The 22,775-nt window shown below is 26.6% G+C and overlaps 1 protein-coding gene across 2 annotated transcripts in view; it reads left to right on the forward strand.

The window, feature by feature from the left end:
* LOC101240630 (mitochondrial-processing peptidase subunit alpha) overlaps nucleotides 1-22,775 on the forward strand; it is an 85,274-nt gene that overhangs the window by 51,216 nt on the left and 11,283 nt on the right. For both annotated transcript variants that reach the window (XM_065790993.1, XM_065790992.1), the window contains exons 6-9: nucleotides 7,071-7,328; nucleotides 10,367-10,669; nucleotides 15,790-15,855; nucleotides 15,974-16,062. In XM_065790993.1, coding sequence (XP_065647065.1) covers nucleotides 7,071-7,328; nucleotides 10,367-10,669; nucleotides 15,790-15,855; nucleotides 15,974-16,062 — 716 coding nt within the window. The remainder of the gene's footprint in view (nucleotides 1-7,070; nucleotides 7,329-10,366; nucleotides 10,670-15,789; nucleotides 15,856-15,973; nucleotides 16,063-22,775) is intronic.

Genomic DNA, 22,775 nt, shown 5'->3' on the forward strand with positions numbered 1-22,775 from the left:
AATGAAAATTTTGTAAAAACACTGAATAAAGAAGGCCAAGCTTTTAAATATCTATTGCAAAAGTTCCCACAGATCAGTGATGCCAAGCTACATGCAGGTATATTTGACAGACCCAAAATTAGAACTCTGTTAAAGGACAGGGCGAAAGATTCCACCACGATATAAAAACAATGGAGACCAGATATCAAGGGCGTTGGGACATAAATAAGTTAGTTGACCATTGTTGGTGTCTTAAACGCGACGAACCAATAACTCTTCACAAACGGAAGGCTTCGAGGACTTTTTTCCTCGAGAAATAGATTTTTTCTTCACAGTATTCAATTGTTTAGAAAAATTTTTTTATAAGTTTAAAGAACCTTTTTTCAGTTCACAAATAGCTATTGCAATGTATTACATTAATAGGATGAAAATGAGAGATTTCTTGAAAATTATGTTTTTCTCAAAAAAAAAATAGGTGTACTGTATTTCAATAACCTGACCTGATAGACCAAAATGAATGTCATATTTGGGTTTAGGAGGTCGTTTCATTAGGAATTACATAAGAAACCACTAGGAACAGAATTTTTTTTTTTCAAATGCAGCCCTGTGTAATCAATAGTATAATATTAATAAAAATTATTTCATTGAATTATTCTTATTAAACTTATGTCTACAAAAAAAAACATGTTTTTTTTTCAAAGTTCTATTTCTGTAATAAAAAAAACCTTCCATATTTTTTTTTCATCAAAGTTTTCCTCTTTCATTTTACTTTAGATATCAGATAATAGAGTTTTTTTTTTAATTGTTGAACTTCAAAACAGGAGCCTTGACAAAAAAAAAAGCAGCTTCATAGAAGTTGAGCCCTGCACTGTTGTGGCAGGGATCAAACTAGGATTTTTATGCATATAAAGTGAATTCTTAATTACTACTACCACATTGTTTTCAAGAAATGTAGCAATCTTTATCAATAGTTTAAAATAGATTATAAACACTGATTTAAAACTGATTTAAACACTGGTAATTTAAAACTCTTAAAAAGTTTTTGTGCTTTCTCATGGATTGAGCATGAGTAGTAGAAAATCTCCTGTTGCTTTACATACTGAAGATCTTTATTTCGACAATTCCTTGAGAGTATTAAAATAAAGAAACACTTCACGTTTTAACATGTAAAAATTAAGGGAGGAGTTGATATAAATAGTGTTTGGAATCAGAATGTGACAAAAAGGTACACAGCAATATAATTTATTAATGATAATTTTTTCCAAAGTGAATAAAAAAGGCGTGCTAACTATAAATGCAAAAAAACAAAATACTTTTGCCCTTTTGTATATAAAATGCTTAAAAAAAGTTCATTTCACTCATTTTGATAGGTTTAGTTATAGTAATTTTTTGTTGTTATTGTTTATTTGCAGGATATTGTGTTTATGATTATCAATATTCTTCCCACACTAACTACTTAAACAAGAAAAACATGGTTTTAAGTATTCTAATATTTTGATTGATTTATTTAGAAATTTACTTTGTTTTGAGAACAACTTCATGCTATCCATTAGGATGTATTTACTATAGATAATAATTATTTCATGCTATTCATTAGGATATATGTACTTTAGATAATATTTGACATGTATCACTGTACATTAATAAAATCTCCAAGCAGTATATGATGATTTGTAAATGAGATGTTAAGTATTTTTATGGGAATCAAGTGATGTGTTTTTTTTTGTTTGTAATGGTCCTACTTCTAGATAGCATCCAATACTTAAAATTGTTGTGTAAGATGTTGAATAATACACTAGAAACTTAAGTTAATCCAGGTTTTATAAAACTTTGTGAAGCCTTTTCTTTATTATTTTTCCTTTAGCTTTTATGTCTACTTATCTTAATCAACAACCTCGCACAGTGGGTCATATTGCCCATTTTTGTGCCAAAATTATTTTATTAATAAACATTACTAAATTAGCTTTTAAATAATATATTTGGAGCTTCTAAATATATTTTTGATTAAAAGAAAAAAAATTTTAGTTGTACTTTTTTAATAATAAAAAATTCAATAAAAGAATGTAAAAACCTTTTTTTTTTTTTTTTTTTTTTTCACATCTTATCAAGTTAAATTTAAACACGTAATACATATTTAAAAATACCAGCATATTGTTTTTGATAGCACAATTTTATGAAAAAATATACTTTCAAATCTTATCAACTCAATTCATACACAATTTACAACTTCATGGATGCCATCAATGTCTGCATATATTTAAATGATGTGATTTATAAATTTACAATTTATCTCCTGGCATTAATAACTCAAACACTGCCAGTTTGCCTCGATGATGCTATTATACAGGGTGACCACAAAGTATCCGCACAGATAAAGAGCTTAATAAAAAGCATGTAGAAAGTATTTGGAACACAAATTTTATTTTAAAACATTTATTGAACTATAACAATTATGATTCAAAGATTGAATTCGAATTTTCCTCCATCAGCAAAATAACAGGCCTGTAGGCGTCTCGGGAATGCTTCGACGGTGGCGAGCAAGTAGGCAGGGTCCAGAGAATCCCAAGCTTTCAGTAGTGATTTTTTTAAACTTTCAATATTTTTATGCGGCTTTTGGCATGCCTTTCCTTCTAGGACGCTCCAGACTGAGAAATCCATCGGGTTAAGATCGGGGCTCGATGGCGGCCATTGAGAAAAGTTGATAAAATCAGGAAAAGTTGCCGCACAAAGGAGAAACGCGCACCATTCTAAAAAAACCAATTGAACATAGTTTACAAAGTATATAAAGTAAAGTATATAAAGTTTATGACATAATATTAACCAAAAACAACAAATAAATAAGAAAATACATAATTGCTTTTATGCTTATATTTTCACAAGATGAAACCGTCTCGTGTGCGGATACTTTGTGGTCACCCTGTAGAATCAGGTGACCATAGAAATTTTTTCAAAACATTCTCATTTGCCATTCATCTTGAAGGCTTTTGAGCATGATGCTCACGAAACTGCTTGAAATTTTATTGCTTGCCTCCTTTCTGTGCACATCATGGTAAACTTCTCAGTATTGATTTCATGTGCTTAAGTCAAGTGGTCAAGTCAAACACAAGTCAAGTGCTCAAGTCAAGTGCTCAAGTCAAACACATGTTAAAAACAGTGAATCTTCTTTTTTTAAGTTTCGAATACCATCTTAAGACACTGTTTTCTTGTAGACACTTTGTCCAGTGGAGCCATCAAATCCTGCCTTGTGTCTTAAAGTAGCAAAAAAGGCTGTTTCACCAGCAACTGTTTCAATGACTTCATTCTGTACTTGGCACAGTCTTTGTGCAGTGTGGTCCAGCAAATTTTGCATTGAGATTCTACCATAATAATCGTTTATCTCTATTTTATTTGGATAACAAGATAATTTTGCTGCCTTTATAATGGGTATGAAGGATAAAGTTCACAGTTTTTTCATAGATATATTTCAATGTAGTTGATATCCATATTTTGTCATATTTGTATCTAAAATTAAAGCTAGAGCCTCATTGCTAGAGATGTTCGGGATAGTTTGTCACTATTGTCAAAAGTATTAATTAAAGAATGGACCTCATCAAGTTTATTCTCTTTTTTAAGCACAACTTTTGCTACAAATAGTAATTCATTAGATGAATGCCCTTAATGTAGAGAGTTAATACGCCTGTACTTTGTTCCAATTGAACAGTCATCGAAATTCTCAATTGAAGGCCTGCCACGTGTATCCTTTTTTACGGGCAAATCAGTAAAAACATCAATCTCTATCTGTAGTCACTTCTCATGTTTTTTTTCAAAACAATACGATTACCTTTTCAGTCTTGCCATTTCTTTCGCATATGTATTAGTAATGTTTCCAGCTTATGGTTAGTGTTCACCAGATTCATACCATTAATAACATTTTTCAAAGCACCATAGTCAGAGATTCTTTCTAACATTTTTCTAACATGAAGTTATAAATATCAACATATTTCATTTTAACCTATAAATTCAAAAATGCACTTATTAAGAATCATTTAAATGATAAATTTGAGATATTACTGTTCAAAGATGATGTGTTTTATTTTTATTTAAAAAGCCAATACAGTTTTAGCCAAGAAAAGAAATCACAATTTACCTGAGATTTGTTTGTCGTGGGCAAAATTTTAGTTATACTCTGTTATCTAAAAGTTGTTTTTTAGGCAAGGTGGTACTTTGCTGAGGCTCAAATCAATTTTAAATTATCATACTTAATAAAGATTTTAAAGTATTTTTAGACTAGAGGATTTTCGAGGTTTTTTTATTAACTAAAGAAAGTAAAAATTTGCACAAAAATTTCAATAAACATACAAAAGCACATCAACTTTAAAGTTAAATAAGATTTCTTACTTACAAACAAAAAACTTGCAGCAAAGTTCTATTGTTTAAAGAAAGATAAATCTATCAATATAAAAAAAAATAATAGCGCATATAGTTTTTTATTCATAAAACAATTTACAATTTATGTATAGCAACTTACATTTTTAATTAATTTTTGTTTTAAAATTTACTAATCGGAAAAAAAATTTCTTCTTCAACAGGTCGTATAAACATTAGTTTTATCATTATCAGGCTTTAATATCATTTTATTAAAGATTTATAAGTAAAGAAAACAACTATTACCATTTAACCTACATTAAATACAATTTTTTTTAATTATAGCACACTTTTACCCACTGTGCCTTAGTGCAAAAATTATGTAACTCCACTTTTGGTTCAATTTTAGATTTAATCAGTATATTACTAATTATAAGAAGCTGTAACAGTTAATGCAAAAATAATTTAGATTAGAGCACACCTTATGCTATTTAACTAAGGATTTTACTGAATGATACTTATTTCCTTCATTCACAGTTAATTTGTTCTTTAATTCTCCTGAACAATTTGTAAAAATAGAGTTACATTGTTTTGCATTGAGGTCAATTGTAATGTTCTTGTAGTATGGATTTTATTACATATATATTTATTATGAAGAATATAACTTTTACAATTCAACTTCAACTTTTAAAGTTTTTTGTTTAGTGATTGTTATTTGGTTTTTGTTTAGTTATGTTTAAATTATTTTATATAAATAATGGATACAATAAAGTAGTTTATACTTATTCTCAAAGTAAAGTAAATTTCTAAATAAAAAATTTAATATCTTCTGAAAAAATTAGAATATAAGGAGATTAATTGTATTTGATTATATGATTTTTTTTTTTTTGATTATATGATTGAACTGTATTTGATTATTTAAGTATTTGATTATATGATTAAATGTATTTAATTGTATAATTCAATTGTATTTTGTTATATGATTGAGTTATATTTGATTATTTAATTTTATTTGATTACATGATTGAAGTGTTTTTGTTTATATAACTGTTCTTGATTTTATGATTGAATTTTATTTGATTACATGATTGAATTGTATTGGATTATGTAATTGAATTGTATTGGATTATTTAATTAATTATAATACAATAGTAGAAGGGTTAATAAAGGATAATCCTAGCAAACAATAAAAAATATTAGAAGATATTAAATGGTTCATTAAAAAATTACTTTGTTTTAAGAATAAGTAATAGTTACTTCATAGTATCCATTTCTTGCTCTAATGAAACTCTAATTTATTTTTTATTACTTACAGGATTTCTACAAAATTGGTAAAATATATTTATTGTGTGACAGTATTTTTCTTTTTCTTTTTTTTTTTTTTTTTTTTTATGGGTTTTAACTGAAATCTTTAAAAATTTTGTGTTAACAATGATAAATTATTGGATGTATGTATATTTGTAATATAGAATATTTGACAGAGGATTATTATTAAACAAACATTGTTAAAGTCTCTAGACTCGAAAATATAAAAATATAGAATATTTGACAAAAAATATTATTAAACAAACATTGTTAAAGTCTCTAGGCATTTCAAAATGTGGATAATCCAAAAAAAGTGCAGATTATTTCAATGGGGTAGTGAATACAACTAAATATTTTATACTTAAATAAAAATATTAATAGCTTTTTATTTTTTACATGAAAAACTTGTTTAAAAAATAATTTTTTTTTGCTAATAAATAGCAATTAGTTTTCTTGCTCTCCTGTCCATTGATAAAAACAGTAAAGTTAAGCAAAAACATTTGAAAAACAAATTTAAAAATTGTCAATGTTTCTAGCGCAAATAATAAATAATTTCCTTAATATACTGACTGTAAAAATTCGCGAAAAAATTGTATATCAAAAAATGCTTATATTTTTGTGTTCTTATCTGCTTTTTTCCTCGACTTGTATCAATTATGGTAGTGGAGTGAGAAAACAAAAACAATAGAATATTTTGGTATTATTTTATTGACAACATTTTTTTCTTAAATTTAATTTTTTTTAGCTTATTATATTTAGATTTTTTATTCCGTATAGTCTTTGTTTCCTTTCTTTGAGTATTGTTGTTTCTTTTTGCTCTCTAGTTTCATATGGCTTTATTTTGCCGCAAATTCTTAAAACGCTTATTATATAAAAATGTGGTCAAGTTGTCTAAAAAAGTTACTTCAAACGTGGACGAACAAGGCGTGCTACCCCCACGCGCTTCCTGGAAAGGCTTGTGTAGTGTATATTTTTTTATAGAGTTTTTGTATTAGCTCACCTGTAATTTACTATATATGTATGCTTGTGTTCTGTTTAAACCTCTGGCACAGCATTGAGCTATAATCTCTTGTTCCACCAACCATAATCTAATTGTGTGAGACTTGTCATTCAAAATTTTAAATCTGTAATTGTTCTTTTATTCTCAAAAATAAACACATAAATAAAAAATCATTTTTCTCATTACAAGTAACACTACATATAGATTTCAATATTGACATAATTTTTAATTTTTTTAATCTTTAGAAAAAAGATTTTTGGAAATTTTATACACTCTTTTATTTATTCTGAAGATTTTATATGAATGGTCTTCTGTGTTTTAAACTTTTCTTTTGTTATCTGTTTTGTTTTTTTATCATAGCTAAGTACACTAAGTTATTTGCGTGTATGTGTGTTATTATAATGATATTTTAAAAATAATATTTTAAACAATTTTTTAACAGGCTGCTTTTAACGGAAACACTTTGGGTTTGCCAAAGTTATGTCCACAAAATAGTATTTCAAAGCTTTCATCGTGCGTATTAAAAGACTATATGAATCGCTATTACCGACCAGAAAGAATCACTATATCTGGAGTTAATGTTAATCATGAGGAGCTAGTTAAATATTGTAACAAGTTTTTTGTAGATAATGCCCCTATGATAAAGCACAGAATTGATCCAGATCGCTCTATTGCACAGTATACAGGAGGCATTTTAAAGGTATTCTATCTTTTCTTTTATATATATATATATATATATATATATATATATATATATATATATATATATATATATATATATATATATATATATATATATATATATATATATATATATATATATATATATATACATATATATGTATATATGTACTTAAGAGCCAACTTTTCTCCAAAAATACAATTGTACAGTTCGAACAAAATTTTCCCCAAAACTCCAAAAATATAATTTTACAATTCGAACAAAATAAAGATTTTCTTCCACTTATTCTCTCATAACTTTCTTAATATATGGTTTAAGAAATAAAGATTTATACATTATGTACAACTCATAATAAATATTCATACATAATGTACAATTCATAATACGCTATATATAATTAATAAGTTTTGTGAAAAAATATTATTGAAAGCATGGGTAAGTCTTCCTTGCTCTAATAAATTTTATTTCCAGTTTATGTTTGTATGGAGTTAACTTATCTTGGTTCTCACTAAGGTTTTTAATTCCAGTTTATGTTTGTATGAAGTTAAAAAAATGAGTCAAATTTTAATCACTACTTTATTACTTTATTGGCATAAAAATTGATGTGAGAAAAGTGATATTAAAGTATCATCTTTAAAAAGAACTGCCTTGATATAATATAATAGTCTTAAATTTTATAGGAACCCATTCCGGCTTGGACAGGAATGATGTGCAATCAAATGCTATTGATGACCACACAAATGATTTTCTTGTTGACAATTTGACTACGACTGTTTAAATGTTTTGATAATTTAAATATTTCAGAAACACAATGAAAAAAAAAATGCTTAGCTAAACTTAAACTTGGAAAAAATAATTTTTTAAAATTAAAGAAAAAAGAAAATATATAAGCTTTAGAATAAAACTCAAAGCAAAAATTATTTCTTGTTACATTTTTTAATTGCGTTTGAAATAAGTTACTTTAAAACTATTTTTAAATCATTTTAAAGTTTTTAAGTTACCCAAAACACTTTTACAAATGACTTCTAATGATTGTTTAATAAATAAACAAATTTTATCCAAGTTATTGAAAACTGAAATTAAATTATTAAAAAGAAAAAAATAAAATATTTTAAAATTCTATTAACATTTTTTTCAAAAAGTTGCAAAAAAAAAAAAAATTTTAATAATAGTGTTATAAATATAATAATAGTTTTAATAATAGTCTTTTTAAAATAGCAATTTTTAATCATTTCATTAGTAAGTCAAGTTTAAAAAAAAAAATTTAAAGATTTTTTGTAAAAATAGAAACAAATAACTAATGCAATTAAATCATTTCATTGCAATGGGAAGATTTTAATTTAACATATTCACAATTTAAAGTAACTTTAAAAAATTATCTTTTAAAAGATTTTTTGAAAGACATAAAAAAATAGTTTCAAGTGTTTAAATTTATCATAAAAAATATATGCCTACTAAAAATATATAAATATAACATTTAATTTACATAATAAAATGAGTTTATTTTAAATGATCAGTATAATTAATTTTTTTATTTTATTTACGGCCACGTAAAATAAAAACTTTAGAAAAGATCAACGATTAAAAATTATTCATAACGTAACGATTTTTTTATTGCATTTAAATTGTTAAAACATTAAAGCAACTGTGGTCAAATTGCAAAAAAATAATAATAAGCGTGGTCAGTTACAGCATGCGGTTGCACCCCATTTCTGTCCAAGCCTGCCATTGCCACTTTAAATAATATCCTGGCATTTTTGTTTGCTGATATTATTTTTGTCCACTCTCAATTGCAGAAGACTTGCCGGATTCTTAGCAGGCCTCCTTTTCTTTTTAAATCTACCACATAGAAGCCTTCTTCTTTGAAGGAAGTTTTATAGAACAGCTTCCCATATTCTCTTATTTGTACACCAAATTTAAAAAAATGAAAATACATAAAAAGTACATATAACGATTTCCCACAACTTCTCACGAAATAGCACCAAATTATTCAAAATTCACAAAACCAGGTGCAATTCACAATGTGAGATTTATGGCACATATATTTTAAAAATGGAACTCTTGCCTGATAAATTAATTACGTTCAATAATGAGCAAATTATGATCCACCACATGGCTAAGTTTATTAGTCTTTTTTATTCAATGAAAATAAAACTGCTCAAGAATTTCTGTATTCACTACAGTTGATGACTTTATATTTTTATTGCAACAAACTGTTATCAAGAAGAGGATTCATATATCGAAACTGCTGTGTTTTTATTGATTAACCAACACCTTTGGTATTTAACCAAAGACCTTGTTATTTTATTTTTATTTAATGAAAAACTGTCTGATTTCATCAGAAAAATGATGGCGAAAATAAAATTTTCTTCCCCAAGACCGAAAAGATTTTATTTGGCAAGTCAAAATTTCCGACATTAAATTCTTCAACCTATTTTTACTTTTTAATTGGGACACGGTAATGATGATAGTGTGCGGAAGATGAAGTACAACATCAATTTATTTTACAAGTTATTGAACAACGCAGAAAGCAAAATCCATCTTTTTTGAAATCAAAACTTGTTAATACTTTATAATATATTTTATATAAGTATTATTTTTTAATTAATAAATATTTTTAAGAAAAATTAAAAAAAGCCTGATTGAATTTTAATACATTTTGATTAGAATTTTAAAAAATAAAAGGTTTTGTAGTTAAAAATATTTTTAATATGGTGACCTCTAGACATTAACCAATTTTTCTGAAAATCTGGCCAATTGTTCATCTGATAATCTTTAATATATACACCAAGTAACAGCATGAAGTTATTTTTCAAGTTAATTGAATTTAAAGTTGAAAAAAGTGTAAAATAGGCCATTTTTTCAAAATAGCAACATCTAGATGATATTTTGAAAAATTTACAGATTTTTTTTGCCTATTACTTACCACATTACACAAAAAACTTTTTTGGGAATGAAACACCCCTAATCTAGCATTTGTATAGTCTGTGTTCAAAAAAAATTAATTTAATTTTAGGTAATCAAACAAAGTTTATCTAGAAATCAATTTTTTTCAGGATCATCGGCCAGAACCACGACTTCAACCGGGAATTACACAACTACCAGAATTAGTTCATGTTGCTATAGCATTTGAAGGTGCAAATTATGCAGATAAAGATATGTTCTCTTTTGCTGTTCTTAATACTTTATTAGGTGGTGGAGGTTCTTTTTCTGCAGGAGGTCCAGGTAAAGGTATGTATTCACGACTATATACAAATGTGCTTAATCGTAAACATTGGATGTTTTCTTCTGCTGCATTCAATCATTCATATGCTGATGCTGGACTTTTTGCCATACACTCAAGCGCACATCCTAGTGAAGTATGTTTTTAAAATACAGTCCATATTGTATTTTTTTTTTTCTATTGTTCAAATTAGTTTTTGTTTTGTTTGTAGTCATAACTTAAAGAAGTTTAATAAAAAAAATTTTTAAGATGTTTTTTTAATTTTCATCCATAAAATAAGTAAACCTGCTTCATTTTTATCTTTAAGTAAAGAAGTTTTTTTAGCTTTAAGAAGTCCACTTTTTTCTTATTTAAGCAAAGAAGTTTTTTAGGCTCTAAGAACTTTTTTTATTTTTAGCTTTTAAATAACTTAATTAATTTTTTGCTTTTAAATAACAAAGTTTTTTTGCTTTTAAATAGCAAAAATTTTCCAGGCAAAGCTAATCAGCTTCGGCTTCGATAGGCAAATATTTGCCAGCATTTAATGAATGTTCTATCTAAAGTTAGATCTAGTGTTCAAGATTACTTCTTTCAACATTGATTTACACACTGATGTATGTACTTCTTTGAACATTGATATACACACTTTACTATAATGCAGTCTTGATCTTAATCTTGTTTGGATTGATTGCAGACATTTAGTGTTTGCAGTAAATGCAGAAGCAAGAGGAAATATTTCTTGATAATAATATATTTCTAGCTGCAGTTTAAGAAAAGAACCAGGTAGTTTATGAGGTAGAAGTAAAAAAGAGGTTAAAAGTAGTAGCATAAAAAATTTAATTCAATAAATAAGAAATACAGCTGAAACATCTACAGCACTTTGTTCAATTTTAAGTAAATTCTAATGGAGATAATTCTGATAGAGTTTAAAAAAGAGCTTGATAATAAAATAAAAGAAGTGTGACCGAATTTTATTTTATAGATAAAGATACCTTTAATACAAAACTCATGGACAACTCTTAAGTTTTAGATGAAATTTAAAAACATTTAAAAGTGAAATCAGTTTTTGATAGAATTGAAGAATATCCAAAATAATTACAAGAAATTCGCAGAGAAGTCACTTTTATGCTTGTCTCACAAGCAAGAGTAGAAAGGCTATTTTATTTGCATAAGTTTATATGAAGCAATCTTTGTTCCTCATTCAAACCTGATATTTTAGTATTTATTTTAACGGATGATTAATAAAGTTTGAATTGTTCTTAAGTTTCTGTAATATAACAAAAAATATGGAGACAGAAATTTTAACAAAGTCGAAGCTAATTTTTAGACGTTGACTCCAAAGCCCTGAAGAATTTAATTTACAGTTCCAAAGACTTTTTTCCTTATTTTAGCTTTTATGAAAAAGTTTTTTCAGCTTAAAGAATTTTTTTTGTTTTTTCATCTTTAGATCTAAAAAGTGCACTTTTTTATTTTCAAACCTAAAAAGTATACTTTATTTTCAGATCTAAAAAATGCACTTTTTTTTTTTTTTTTTTTTGATATATGGGATGCATCTTTTTCATTAAAAAATAACAGGGCACCAGGAGCCATGCCCCACTTATTTATTCTTAAAATAATTTGATTTTAACAAAGTAAAGATAACTTAAAAAATGTTGTCTTTAACAAATTTTTTGGTTTATACTTGTTCTGTTTTATTTAATTATTTACAAAATAAAATACAAAAAAAATAAAGTGTCATCTGTCATCATCATGAAAAGATATTAATACTTCATTTATCATACCAATTCAATAAAAACTTCATTTATCATACCAATCCAATAAAAACTTCATTTATCATACCAATCCAATAAAATGTATAAACACAGTATTTACACAGAATAATCTCATCAAATTTCAATATATCAATGTTATTTTGCTGATTAGTTTAAGAACTTTAAATACCATTAAAAAAACTGTCTCTTATATAGACACTTGTTCGTTCAATAGATTCTATAGATTCTGGGTTAAATTGATGATAGCTCCTAGCTACAGGTATTGCTCTACTTTTTTAAATCTTTTCATGATGATGGCAGACTGTTAAAATTTTATCATGTATTTCCAGAACTCTAAATTAATTATCTAAACTAATTCTCTGGCATCTCTAAACAATCAAATCTCATTAAATCAGTCTTTTACAATAAATTAGTTAATGACAAGTATCATTATATGACAGTTTTGCAAAATCACATGAATCCATTCTTACTGTAAAGCTAACTACTAAGTTGCATTTCAGATTAAATTAAAAATGAGAAACCAATAGTAATTAATATAAATAAAGTAACTTAAACACTATGGTAATGGAAAACTAAACAGTGAATGATTTCTTTTATCTTTTTTTGAATGTAAAATTTTTTTTAATGTTACTGTTAATAGTTCTTATTTAAGCAAACAACTCGATGTTAACATTCAAGAATTAAGTATCAGTTAAAATAATGATTTTAAAAGGTGATATTTTTTTTACTGTAGGAAATTAGTTAATTAACTTGCTGTTAACATTTTACCATTAAAAAGTATCAACTTTTTTCAATTTCAAAAGTTTAAGATTATAAAACATAAAATTCTGTCAAAATCATTATTTTAGATGGATTACTGTTTTTAACCTGTATACTTGCAAATTTAAATTCTTATAAACGTATGAACTTTTTTTAAATATTATAAAAAAGATCATTTAATATACAATGATCAAAAACCAAATGGAACAAGTATAAAGTAATATAGTCGGGAAAAATTTTTTTTCAAAAGTGGGGCACAGCCCTGGGTGCCCAGGCCTCATTGATTCTTTGGTTCTCTGTCCTGGAAACAATTTTAAACACTTGTTAATCAGGATTACACTGCTGAAATTTCAGAGCTTCAGTTTGTCTGGATAGTAGTGAAAAATCTGTAGCAAAATTCCGCAAAATTGATCTGAACCCCACCCACTCCCAATGTCTTAGGTCCTAGAAACGATTTTAACATGCGCGTGTATCGGCACTACAGAAATGCGAAAAATAAGGGTAAAGAAAAATCAATTGGAATATTCCACTAAAAAAAAAGGGGGACTGTGCCCTGTTATCCACTTAAGGAAATTTATATACTTGCAGATCAAAATCCTTATGTTTTCTGAAAGTTCAATAAATATAGAATGTGTAAAAAAAATTTTTTTGATATCATGGGTCTTTTGAGCATCAAAATCTAGTATATAAAAATTGCCTAAATTCATTTAAATTGATAAATACCTAATAATACTTAATAATAAAAAATAGTACTTAATAATAAAAAAATCAAATATTTTTAAAGGTGTGACTTTAAACCTCTAAATAAACTTTGCAATTCTGGGGACTTTTGTCCCCTCAGACCTTACTGCTGGCGAATATCTACTCAAAGTAAAATGATCATATTTCTGGATCTTCTTGAAGCTAGAGTTATGAGGCTAAAGTTTCATGGAGTTCTTATTTTACTAAGTACTCTCTACTGTATAAAATTACTGTATTAACAAAGTCTGATATATAGAATGACATTTTTAAATCATTTAACATGGAATTAGCTATTTTATTACAATTTTGTTTTAAACTTATTTTAATAAAAATTACATAAACAATATTTTGTTTTCACCAACAAGTTTATTGGAGCAACTTGTTTTTAACAAATGTCTGGATAATAGTTAAATTTAGCAAATTTCTGATTAGTTATAGATCTTCTATATATTAGATTCATATAGTACTTATATTAGATTTATTTTTGCTTGTATGTAATTATATAAAAAATATAAAAAGTTACACACAAAAAAACATCAAAAATTACACAATAAGGTGGATCAAAATGGCCAGTGTATGCTTATAAACATAATGGAAAAATAAAGATCTGTATAGTACACAAGGATGTACTCTAAACGTGAAAAATCAGATATAGAATCCAGCAAGAAAAATAAGATCTCAAGTAAAAAAGGGCCGAACCAGTGTTCTGTGTCTTTTGGTATAAAAGATATTTAATGGTCTTAAAGTATGGTGTTCATAACAGCTATAGTGTTGCTGCATTCAATAAACCAAATAATGAGTGTAACTATGTAAGTATCGGATCATAAAAGTTTAGGTAATGGAAAGGATTTCAAATAAAATTAAATATAATGAAAAAACTTTAATGAAAATGAAAAAAGAAAAAATTTACATTTTTTACACAATTACATATTACATTTTTACACAATTACATATTACAGGATTTGAACCCCACACTGCCAGATTGTTATGCTCTATCCTATCATTCTATATACACAGCAACTTTGAGTAAAAATAGTTCATCATAATGATTTTAAAATATTAAATTTTTTGCAAAATTGATGTGTGTGTGTGTGCGTATGTATATATATATATATATATATATATATATATATATATATATATATATATATATATATATATATATATATATATATATATATATATATATATATATATATATGCACACACGCATCTCCAATGTCTGGATAATGATTAAGTTTAGATCTTCTAAATATTAGATTTGTATTGTACTTATAATATTAATTTTTTTTTAAATGAAACAAATATAATTAAGTTAATATAATTAAAATTTATAAAGCATTACTTAACAGTTTCAAGATTTTTATATGTGTATTATACATTTTATAGAATTTTATATATAAGGCCGACATCCTCTATTTCTATTAAGAGAGCACAATATAAAAGTTAATTAAAATTAGGATTGTTTTAGCATTCTTCAGCATGATGATGCTGGTCATCTTTATTATTATATATCCTTTATGTTATTTTTATTTAAACAATATGAACATTGTTTAAATTTTGTCTAGTTTATTTATTGCTATGGTATTTATTGCTTAGACTTTTTTTTTTCCTATTAAATTAATGTATTTATTAATAATTAGTTTCAGTAAAAGACAAAATTAATAATGGATATTTTACAAGTTTTTAAATTTTTATTATAAAATATTGACAATTATGTCGATTTAATCTAACTTGCTTGTTTTGTTTTTTTGGATATAGATAAAAATTACAAAAGTTTCCTTTAGGAAAAAAGTCATTAAAGTGATGAAGTTATTTTTAAATTGTTACATAATATATTTTAGCAAATTAACTTTTAAACTTATTTTTAAGGTTTTTTCATTTACAGTTATAAGAAAAGAAGCGCACTTTTTTTTGTCAACTTTAAGAAATGTTTTTATATTTTATTTTCCAGAGATATATTGAGTTTAATTTATCGATATTTTTTTTATTTTACTTTTTAAAGGCAAAAGACTTGGTCAAAGTTATTACAAACGAGTATACACGTCTTATTTCCGAACCATTTCATGAAGTATATTTTATTACTAATTTGTTTCTTATAAAAAAAATAAAAATTTATTTGATAGATAAAATTGTTCATTAAATGTTTTAAAGCATAATTAACAAGATTTTAATGAACATAAAAATAGGTAGAAGTAGCTCGAGCAAAAAAACAAACACAATCAATGCTGATGATGAATTTGGAATCTCGTGTTGTACGTTTTGAAGATATTGGAAGGTTTATTTTAGATTTAGATTTTTTTTTATAATTTATGTTTACTTCAATTTTTAATTAAGTTCTTAAATATGTTTTTAAGTTTTTATGAATTAATTTTTTTAAGAACTTTGATTTGCAATTAAATGCACATTTTTTTGACATGTAAAGGATTTTTCAAGTCTGACAATACCACGCAGGTAGACATTCTGTTGATAGCTATTCATTCAAAAATTAGTCAATAGTTTACAAAATTTTGATGATTAAAAAAAATAATTATATATTTTTTTTTTTTTGTAGTCTTAAACATTTTGTAATATTTGATCAATATAGACAATATGTTGTAATGATCAATATTTAGATAAGAAATTATTCTAGGTTGTCTCATTTTATGCTTAAGCATATTATGGCTATTACAGGGATTATCTTTTTTAGGATATTTCAGGATTTCCAGATATATTTTTTAAAAACAAATTTTTTCTGGATATCCAAATAGATTTCTCAAATAAGTTTCAAATATTTTTTTGTCATCTAATAAGTAAGACAGTAATGTTATCGTTCATCAATTAATCTACGCTATATTTAGTTAAATGTACATGTCTACAACTAATTTCTCCTTATTTGTATGCGTATATTTATTATTAATTGTTTTGACTATTTTACCTAAAAATCTACTTTAATTTATTTTAATAATTTTTTTATATTTATTTTTTAATGCTGTTTAGTTAAGATTGAAATTTAAAATTTTCTTTTATATAAGAGAGTTCTTGCCCAAAACCTAAACTCTCAGTCGATATATGTACACTCCACTGCGTCTATCCCCATTTAAGTCAGTCAGTTTATGTACACTCTACTGTGAATACAGTTTTAACAGTCGATTTATGTACCTAATGATGCACATGTTCTATAAAACTTTGAAAAAAAAAAGATAAACAACAGTTAAAAAACATTTAACTACTTAGAAATAAAACTTTTTTTAAAAAAACAACTTCTTTATAGAGGATTCAAAAAAGTTAAAAAGAGAAAACAACTCCTCTATGGAGGACTTGAACTAGCAACCATATCCTGCTGCGCCTCTTTACCACTGTAAACACTACAACGCTATTTTACTAATTTGAAAAATTAAAATATTTAAACATTTTTTTCGTGCAAATAATGTTAATATTATGTGCATAATGTTAATATTATGTTTTATATTAAATAGTTAATTTATAATGACACATTAAATATTATAACTATTAGTGCGTAGCAATAATGAATTATTTTGCTTTTCAAACACATGAGATATTCTTAGTTACACAAAATGCATTTTTATCTCTGTATTTTTTTAGATATATTTTTAAAAATGTTTTCTGGATATTTTTTGGAAAAATTTTCCAGATTTTCAAAATATAACCAGGATAATCCCTGCTATTAAGAGGCTCAAGTTTGGGACCTAGAGCAAGTCCAGCAATATTTGCAATTCATTTTGGACCTTATCTAAATAATAGAGGGGGCCTCAATGCAAAACTAACCCAAATATGACAATATTTGGATTGGTTTTGTATTATCTAGAGGTAGATAATAAAATCCAGAGTAAGAAAATGAATCATAAAATCAAGAGTAAGAAAACAGCGAGCGTAAGAAAATGAGCCAACCTTAACAGGTGTCAACTTTGCAACAGATGCATTGCTGCACGTTTGTATATATGGCTTTCACGTGAGGTCACTAATGAATTATACTCCATAAAGGCATGAAGTAAAGGACTCAGTTGTTGCCATTCATCAGTATAGGAATATCAACAATATTGTCATAATTACAAGCAGTAAACAAGTTTTGTTTAATTCAGAAGTCACTTATTCCCCAAGCTGTCACAGAAGGAACATCAGATTCCAGATCAGCTGCCTGTTCTAAGCGTTTAAAAAATAATGAATTTTTTGTCAAGACTAGAGTATATAGATGTGTCATCAGTCATTTTAGAGGTAAGATTATCAGGAAGATCACCAATATAGATGAAGAACCCAGGTTCAAGTAGAAATCTTGTGTACCCTCAAAGTTATTGGAAATGAAGGATGACCCAATCATGATTAGGAAGAGAAATTCGATATTCCATATGCATTAATATAGGAGCTTGTTTATTAGCAACGGTGATTCCAATCGGGAACCAAGCTTTATCGCCTTGACTTATAAAGCACACGCCCTTGAGGCCTAAAAGAGCAAACTTCTTCTATATTCCTTATAGTTGCTGTGCAAAATGGATCAACCATGTGACTTGAATCAGATTGTTTAAGCTTGCATTAATTTGATTGGAATCGTGTGGACATGTCCCTTTCCTTCAAACAATTTGCTCTGTTTTGGCATCAACCAAGTATATAAAGTGCTTCTGCTAATATCGTAGCATCTCTTTTTGAGCTCAGCACCAAGCTCATTCAACGATTTGAAGCTCTTTATAAAGTAATTAAAAAATTATTAGTGAATAAGTTTAGACGCTAAAAAGGAATATTTAGGCTTAATATAGTTCATGTTATTAAAACTAAGTTAAATAAAACTATAACATGACGTCCTTTTCTGATGACACCCACTCCCCTTTGTCCTTTTTTATCCTTTATATTTTGACTTCTCCCCCTATTAACATGATTTCCTTTATGGATGGCCCCTTAGTCTTCATTTAGCTTTTTGTGTATACCTGAATAGTCCTGACAGAATAGAAACATTATAAGAGTTTATATTAAAATAAAATAGTTAAAATAATTTTTTTAAAAGTTATACAAATCAAATAAACATTTTTCACAGACTTCTTGCTTTGATTTTAATTAAATGATTATAGTGTATGCATGCGCTATGCACACTATTTTTTATTTTTTATGTAATTAAACAAAACAGATTAGAGTAAAACCCTCCAGTGATCACATAGAGTAAAACCCTCACAGTGATCACCCAATGGCCACTTGGTCAATAAAAAACATGCCAAGCAAAAACTAATTGCTGGAAAGCTTTGAAATTCTATCTTAAAAAGCTCTGATGTTCTCTTTATAACTGATGAAAATTTGACGATAGTAGCTTTAAAAATAAAGGCACAGGATTTATTGTAAATAAAACTTTGCCCAAAAATCTTTTTATGTTTAACGACAAATTTTAGACAAGCTTTTCGATAATCACTCAAAAAACAAGTCATTTTAATTTCATAATTTTTTATCTCAGTTTGTTATTAGGATGCAAGAATACCTTATACACATAAAATTTTTTAAATGAATTTGATAGGTTGGGCGTAAGCTGGTGGTGCCAATCACTGGAAGCAAATAACCCCTTTGCTAGTAATCGCCACATAAAAAAATTGAAAAAATTTACTTTTTTTTTCCTTATTGTAAAATATGAACACTGGTACACTTATTACACAATTTAACTGCTTAATAAAAACCGTGTGTTAAGCACTTAAATATTTTCCAGACTTTGCAAAATTCACTTTCTAGAAGTCGCCACTTTAGATAATAGAGAGTTTAAGCATACAAGTGTTATGTCGAGGCAGTGGTAGGAATACAAAAGAATTTCTCAAAATAATAATAATTTCTTGTAATAATTAATAAGTGTTAGGAAAACTTCCTTTCTAATGCATCACGTTTATATCTAGGGACGGCACTTTTACTTATTTTGATGTAAAAACGCGAATTACTTTTAAGCGTAAATTACTTTACATAACTCATATAAAATATATAATTTACTTACATTTAAAAGTAATTTGTTTTTTTGTTTTTTTTACATAAATTATATAAATTGTAAAACTTAATTACTAAAGTTAAGTTTTTTAAATGAGTAACTGGTACTTGAAAAAGTAATATACTTTTACAAGTAAAAGTTATTTGCATTTTTACTTATACTTGTAAATGTAAGTTACTTTTAATGGTAAGTCTTGTAAATTAAATTACTTTGAAAAGTAATTTTGGTTATAATTATGTAAAAAATATATACTGTAAACTTACGTAAGTATAATATTTAAAAAACATAACACTTACTTTACAAAATAAAATAAAACTGCATCATAAGAACAAATTAATTTTACGTTTTAAAGTAACTAATTAGCAATAACAGCTTACTAAAAGGAATTTGAAAAAAAATGTTTTTTACTTTTACAAATAAAAGTAAATTTTTTCTTTGAAGTTGTTTATTTTGTAAGTAAGTGAAATGTACGTTTATTATCTACTTTCTTAAAGAACAGTCATTTCATGTTGTTTTAATATAAATTTTGAAATAGGTAGCGTATTCAAATCTATTGCTTGTTTGAGGACACTTCTGGGTAATACTTCAGGTATTACTCTGATGTATGTGGGCAGTGTTTGTGGTGTGGCATCGGGAAAGGATTTTTTTCACGTATCTCATAAAGGGTAGTTCTATTACAATTAGGGGCAAATATAATCATCATGCAAGTATACCAGTAGTGTAGAGACGGGCTCTTTGCTGCATGCTAAGAGTGCTAAGAGGGGCTGCCAAATAATCATTGATATTTTATTTCTTTCTTTTTTTTGAGTAGAAATAGGTACTAATCTATTATATTATATTATATATATTTTTTTTCTTGAGCAGAAATAGGTACTAATCTATTATATTATTATATTATACCCGCAAAATTTTCATTAAGGCCACTAGGCTATAATGTAAACTTTGCGGGAGGAGGTGGGGAAGGAGACATAATTTCTTAGTTATGGGTAATTCGTGCATGTGTAAACCTTGACTAAGTCACTGTTTGTTTGAGCACGTTTTTTCTCCTGTTTTTTTTTTCTTTGTATGCCTTTTCCATCAAGTATTTTGTTATGGTAATATGACGCAGTATAACATATTTGGTATCCATTAGGACATCAACTGCTAAAACAGTTTTCAAAAAATTATAAGTCATTTAAACTATCTGATATAATTTATATGATTAAAGGATTGTTTATCAGATATCATCTTTTGTTACGTTTTATCATATATAATCTATTTGAAAAAAGATGGTAAGGAAAGCTGTTCCATCTTCTACTATAGGTTGTGGGCACCCTAACAACCTCCTTTTTGTTGCATTGGTATCCAACCCACTTAAGGATGATTAGAAAAATAAAATCTTATTCAATAAAAATGGTGTTTTAGAATAAACTTGTATTTTTTTTTCAAATGTTAGTTTGACTTCACAAGATGTTTGTCGGCTATCAGTTGTCCTAGAATCTTGCAATTGATTTTTCACTACCTTCCAGACTAGCTAGAGCTCTGAAACTTCTAGCACTTGTGTAAATTTAATAAAAGTACATCTTAAAATTGTTATCAGAGCCAAATGAAGAACTCCACTTTTTTGAATCTTTTTTTTTTTTTTCTTTTCGATTAAGACTGGCAATAGTGATGTTAGTGTAGTGACTCGCATAGTCCGCTATATTGGATCCTGAAGTACTGTCGACATCTGCGTCCATTTTCTGTTCCGTTTTTACAAAATGCTTATTTGGCTCATCAGTGCTTCAAGCATTGTTTGATAGATCAGCCACTTTCAGTCACATTGTTTGTTTCATTTTACCAACAAGAAGGACCTCTAAGCATCAGTAAATTTTTATTTTTGTGTATCCGTAGCCATTTTGGTGTTTTTTCCCTTTGAAATAAGGTAAGTTTTGTTTTTTTAAATAAAATTTATCTATTGACCGTACATATCTAATTTTTAACCATACACCTAGCAAATTCGTCTTCTATGTTAGTTTAAAATTGTATTACAATCAGTTTAGTCAACAATATAAAATTTTTAAGCACAAATCTACATGTTGCCATTGTCAGCCAACTACCAATTATCGATAATGAGATCGTTTTTTTTTAAAAAGTAAAACTAAGGAGCCATGATACTAGTCTAGACTCTAGATTACTCTAGAACTAGATCTATTTCTATCTGTTAAAATGTGAACTTATTATAATTGTAAGTTATTAGATCTAGAATGTAGATTATTCTAGATTTAGATTGGAAAATTAGACTTAGTGACTTAGACTTTATTACTTTATAAGTTTATTCAGTGAACTAAAGTGACTAGTTTAGTCAGTAGTGACATAGTCTTAGAACTTTTAATTGTTGATTGATCTATTCTAGACTCAAGAATCTGTGACTATGTATATCGTCATTGGCCAGGTAATATCTCACTTGTGTAAAAAGCAAAATTTTACAGGAGACTGAAAAAACTATATATTTCAATGAAATGAGGTTTTAAAAGTAAGAGTAAAAAACAAATTATAATATAATTTGTTAGTTATTTGTTTTTTACTCTTACTTTTAAAACCTCATTTCATTGAAATATATAGTTTTTTCAGTCTCCTGTAAAATTTTGCTTTTTACACAAGTGAGATATTACCTGGCCAACGACGATATATTAATATATTATTGGATCTAATTCTTTCTTTTTTTTTTCCGTTTTTAGGTCCACAAATTCAAAATGAGAAAAACAACCCAGGATTTATGGGGTTTCATTGGAGAAAATTTTTTCCTAATCAACATACCTATTAAGAATGGGTGTATTTTATATCTAAAATATCAAATTAAAAAAACTCTTGCAGAGTCTACAAAGATTTTAACTGAATGTTTGCCAAAGGCTGATGTTGTTAAGCTAAAGACTGCCATTAAACGAACAGAAGATGGTTTTTTAAAATTCAAAAAAGTTCCTGATCGATACTGGTTTGAAATAGTTAATTATTGTGATATGCCTTTCAGGTATCAACCAAAGGAGGATGAGTCTACTAAAGCAATGACCAGTATAGATCTTAAT

The sequence above is a fragment of the Hydra vulgaris genome, chromosome 02 (assembly GCF_038396675.1).
Source record: "Hydra vulgaris chromosome 02, alternate assembly HydraT2T_AEP".
Taxonomy (NCBI): domain Eukaryota; kingdom Metazoa; phylum Cnidaria; class Hydrozoa; order Anthoathecata; family Hydridae; genus Hydra; species Hydra vulgaris.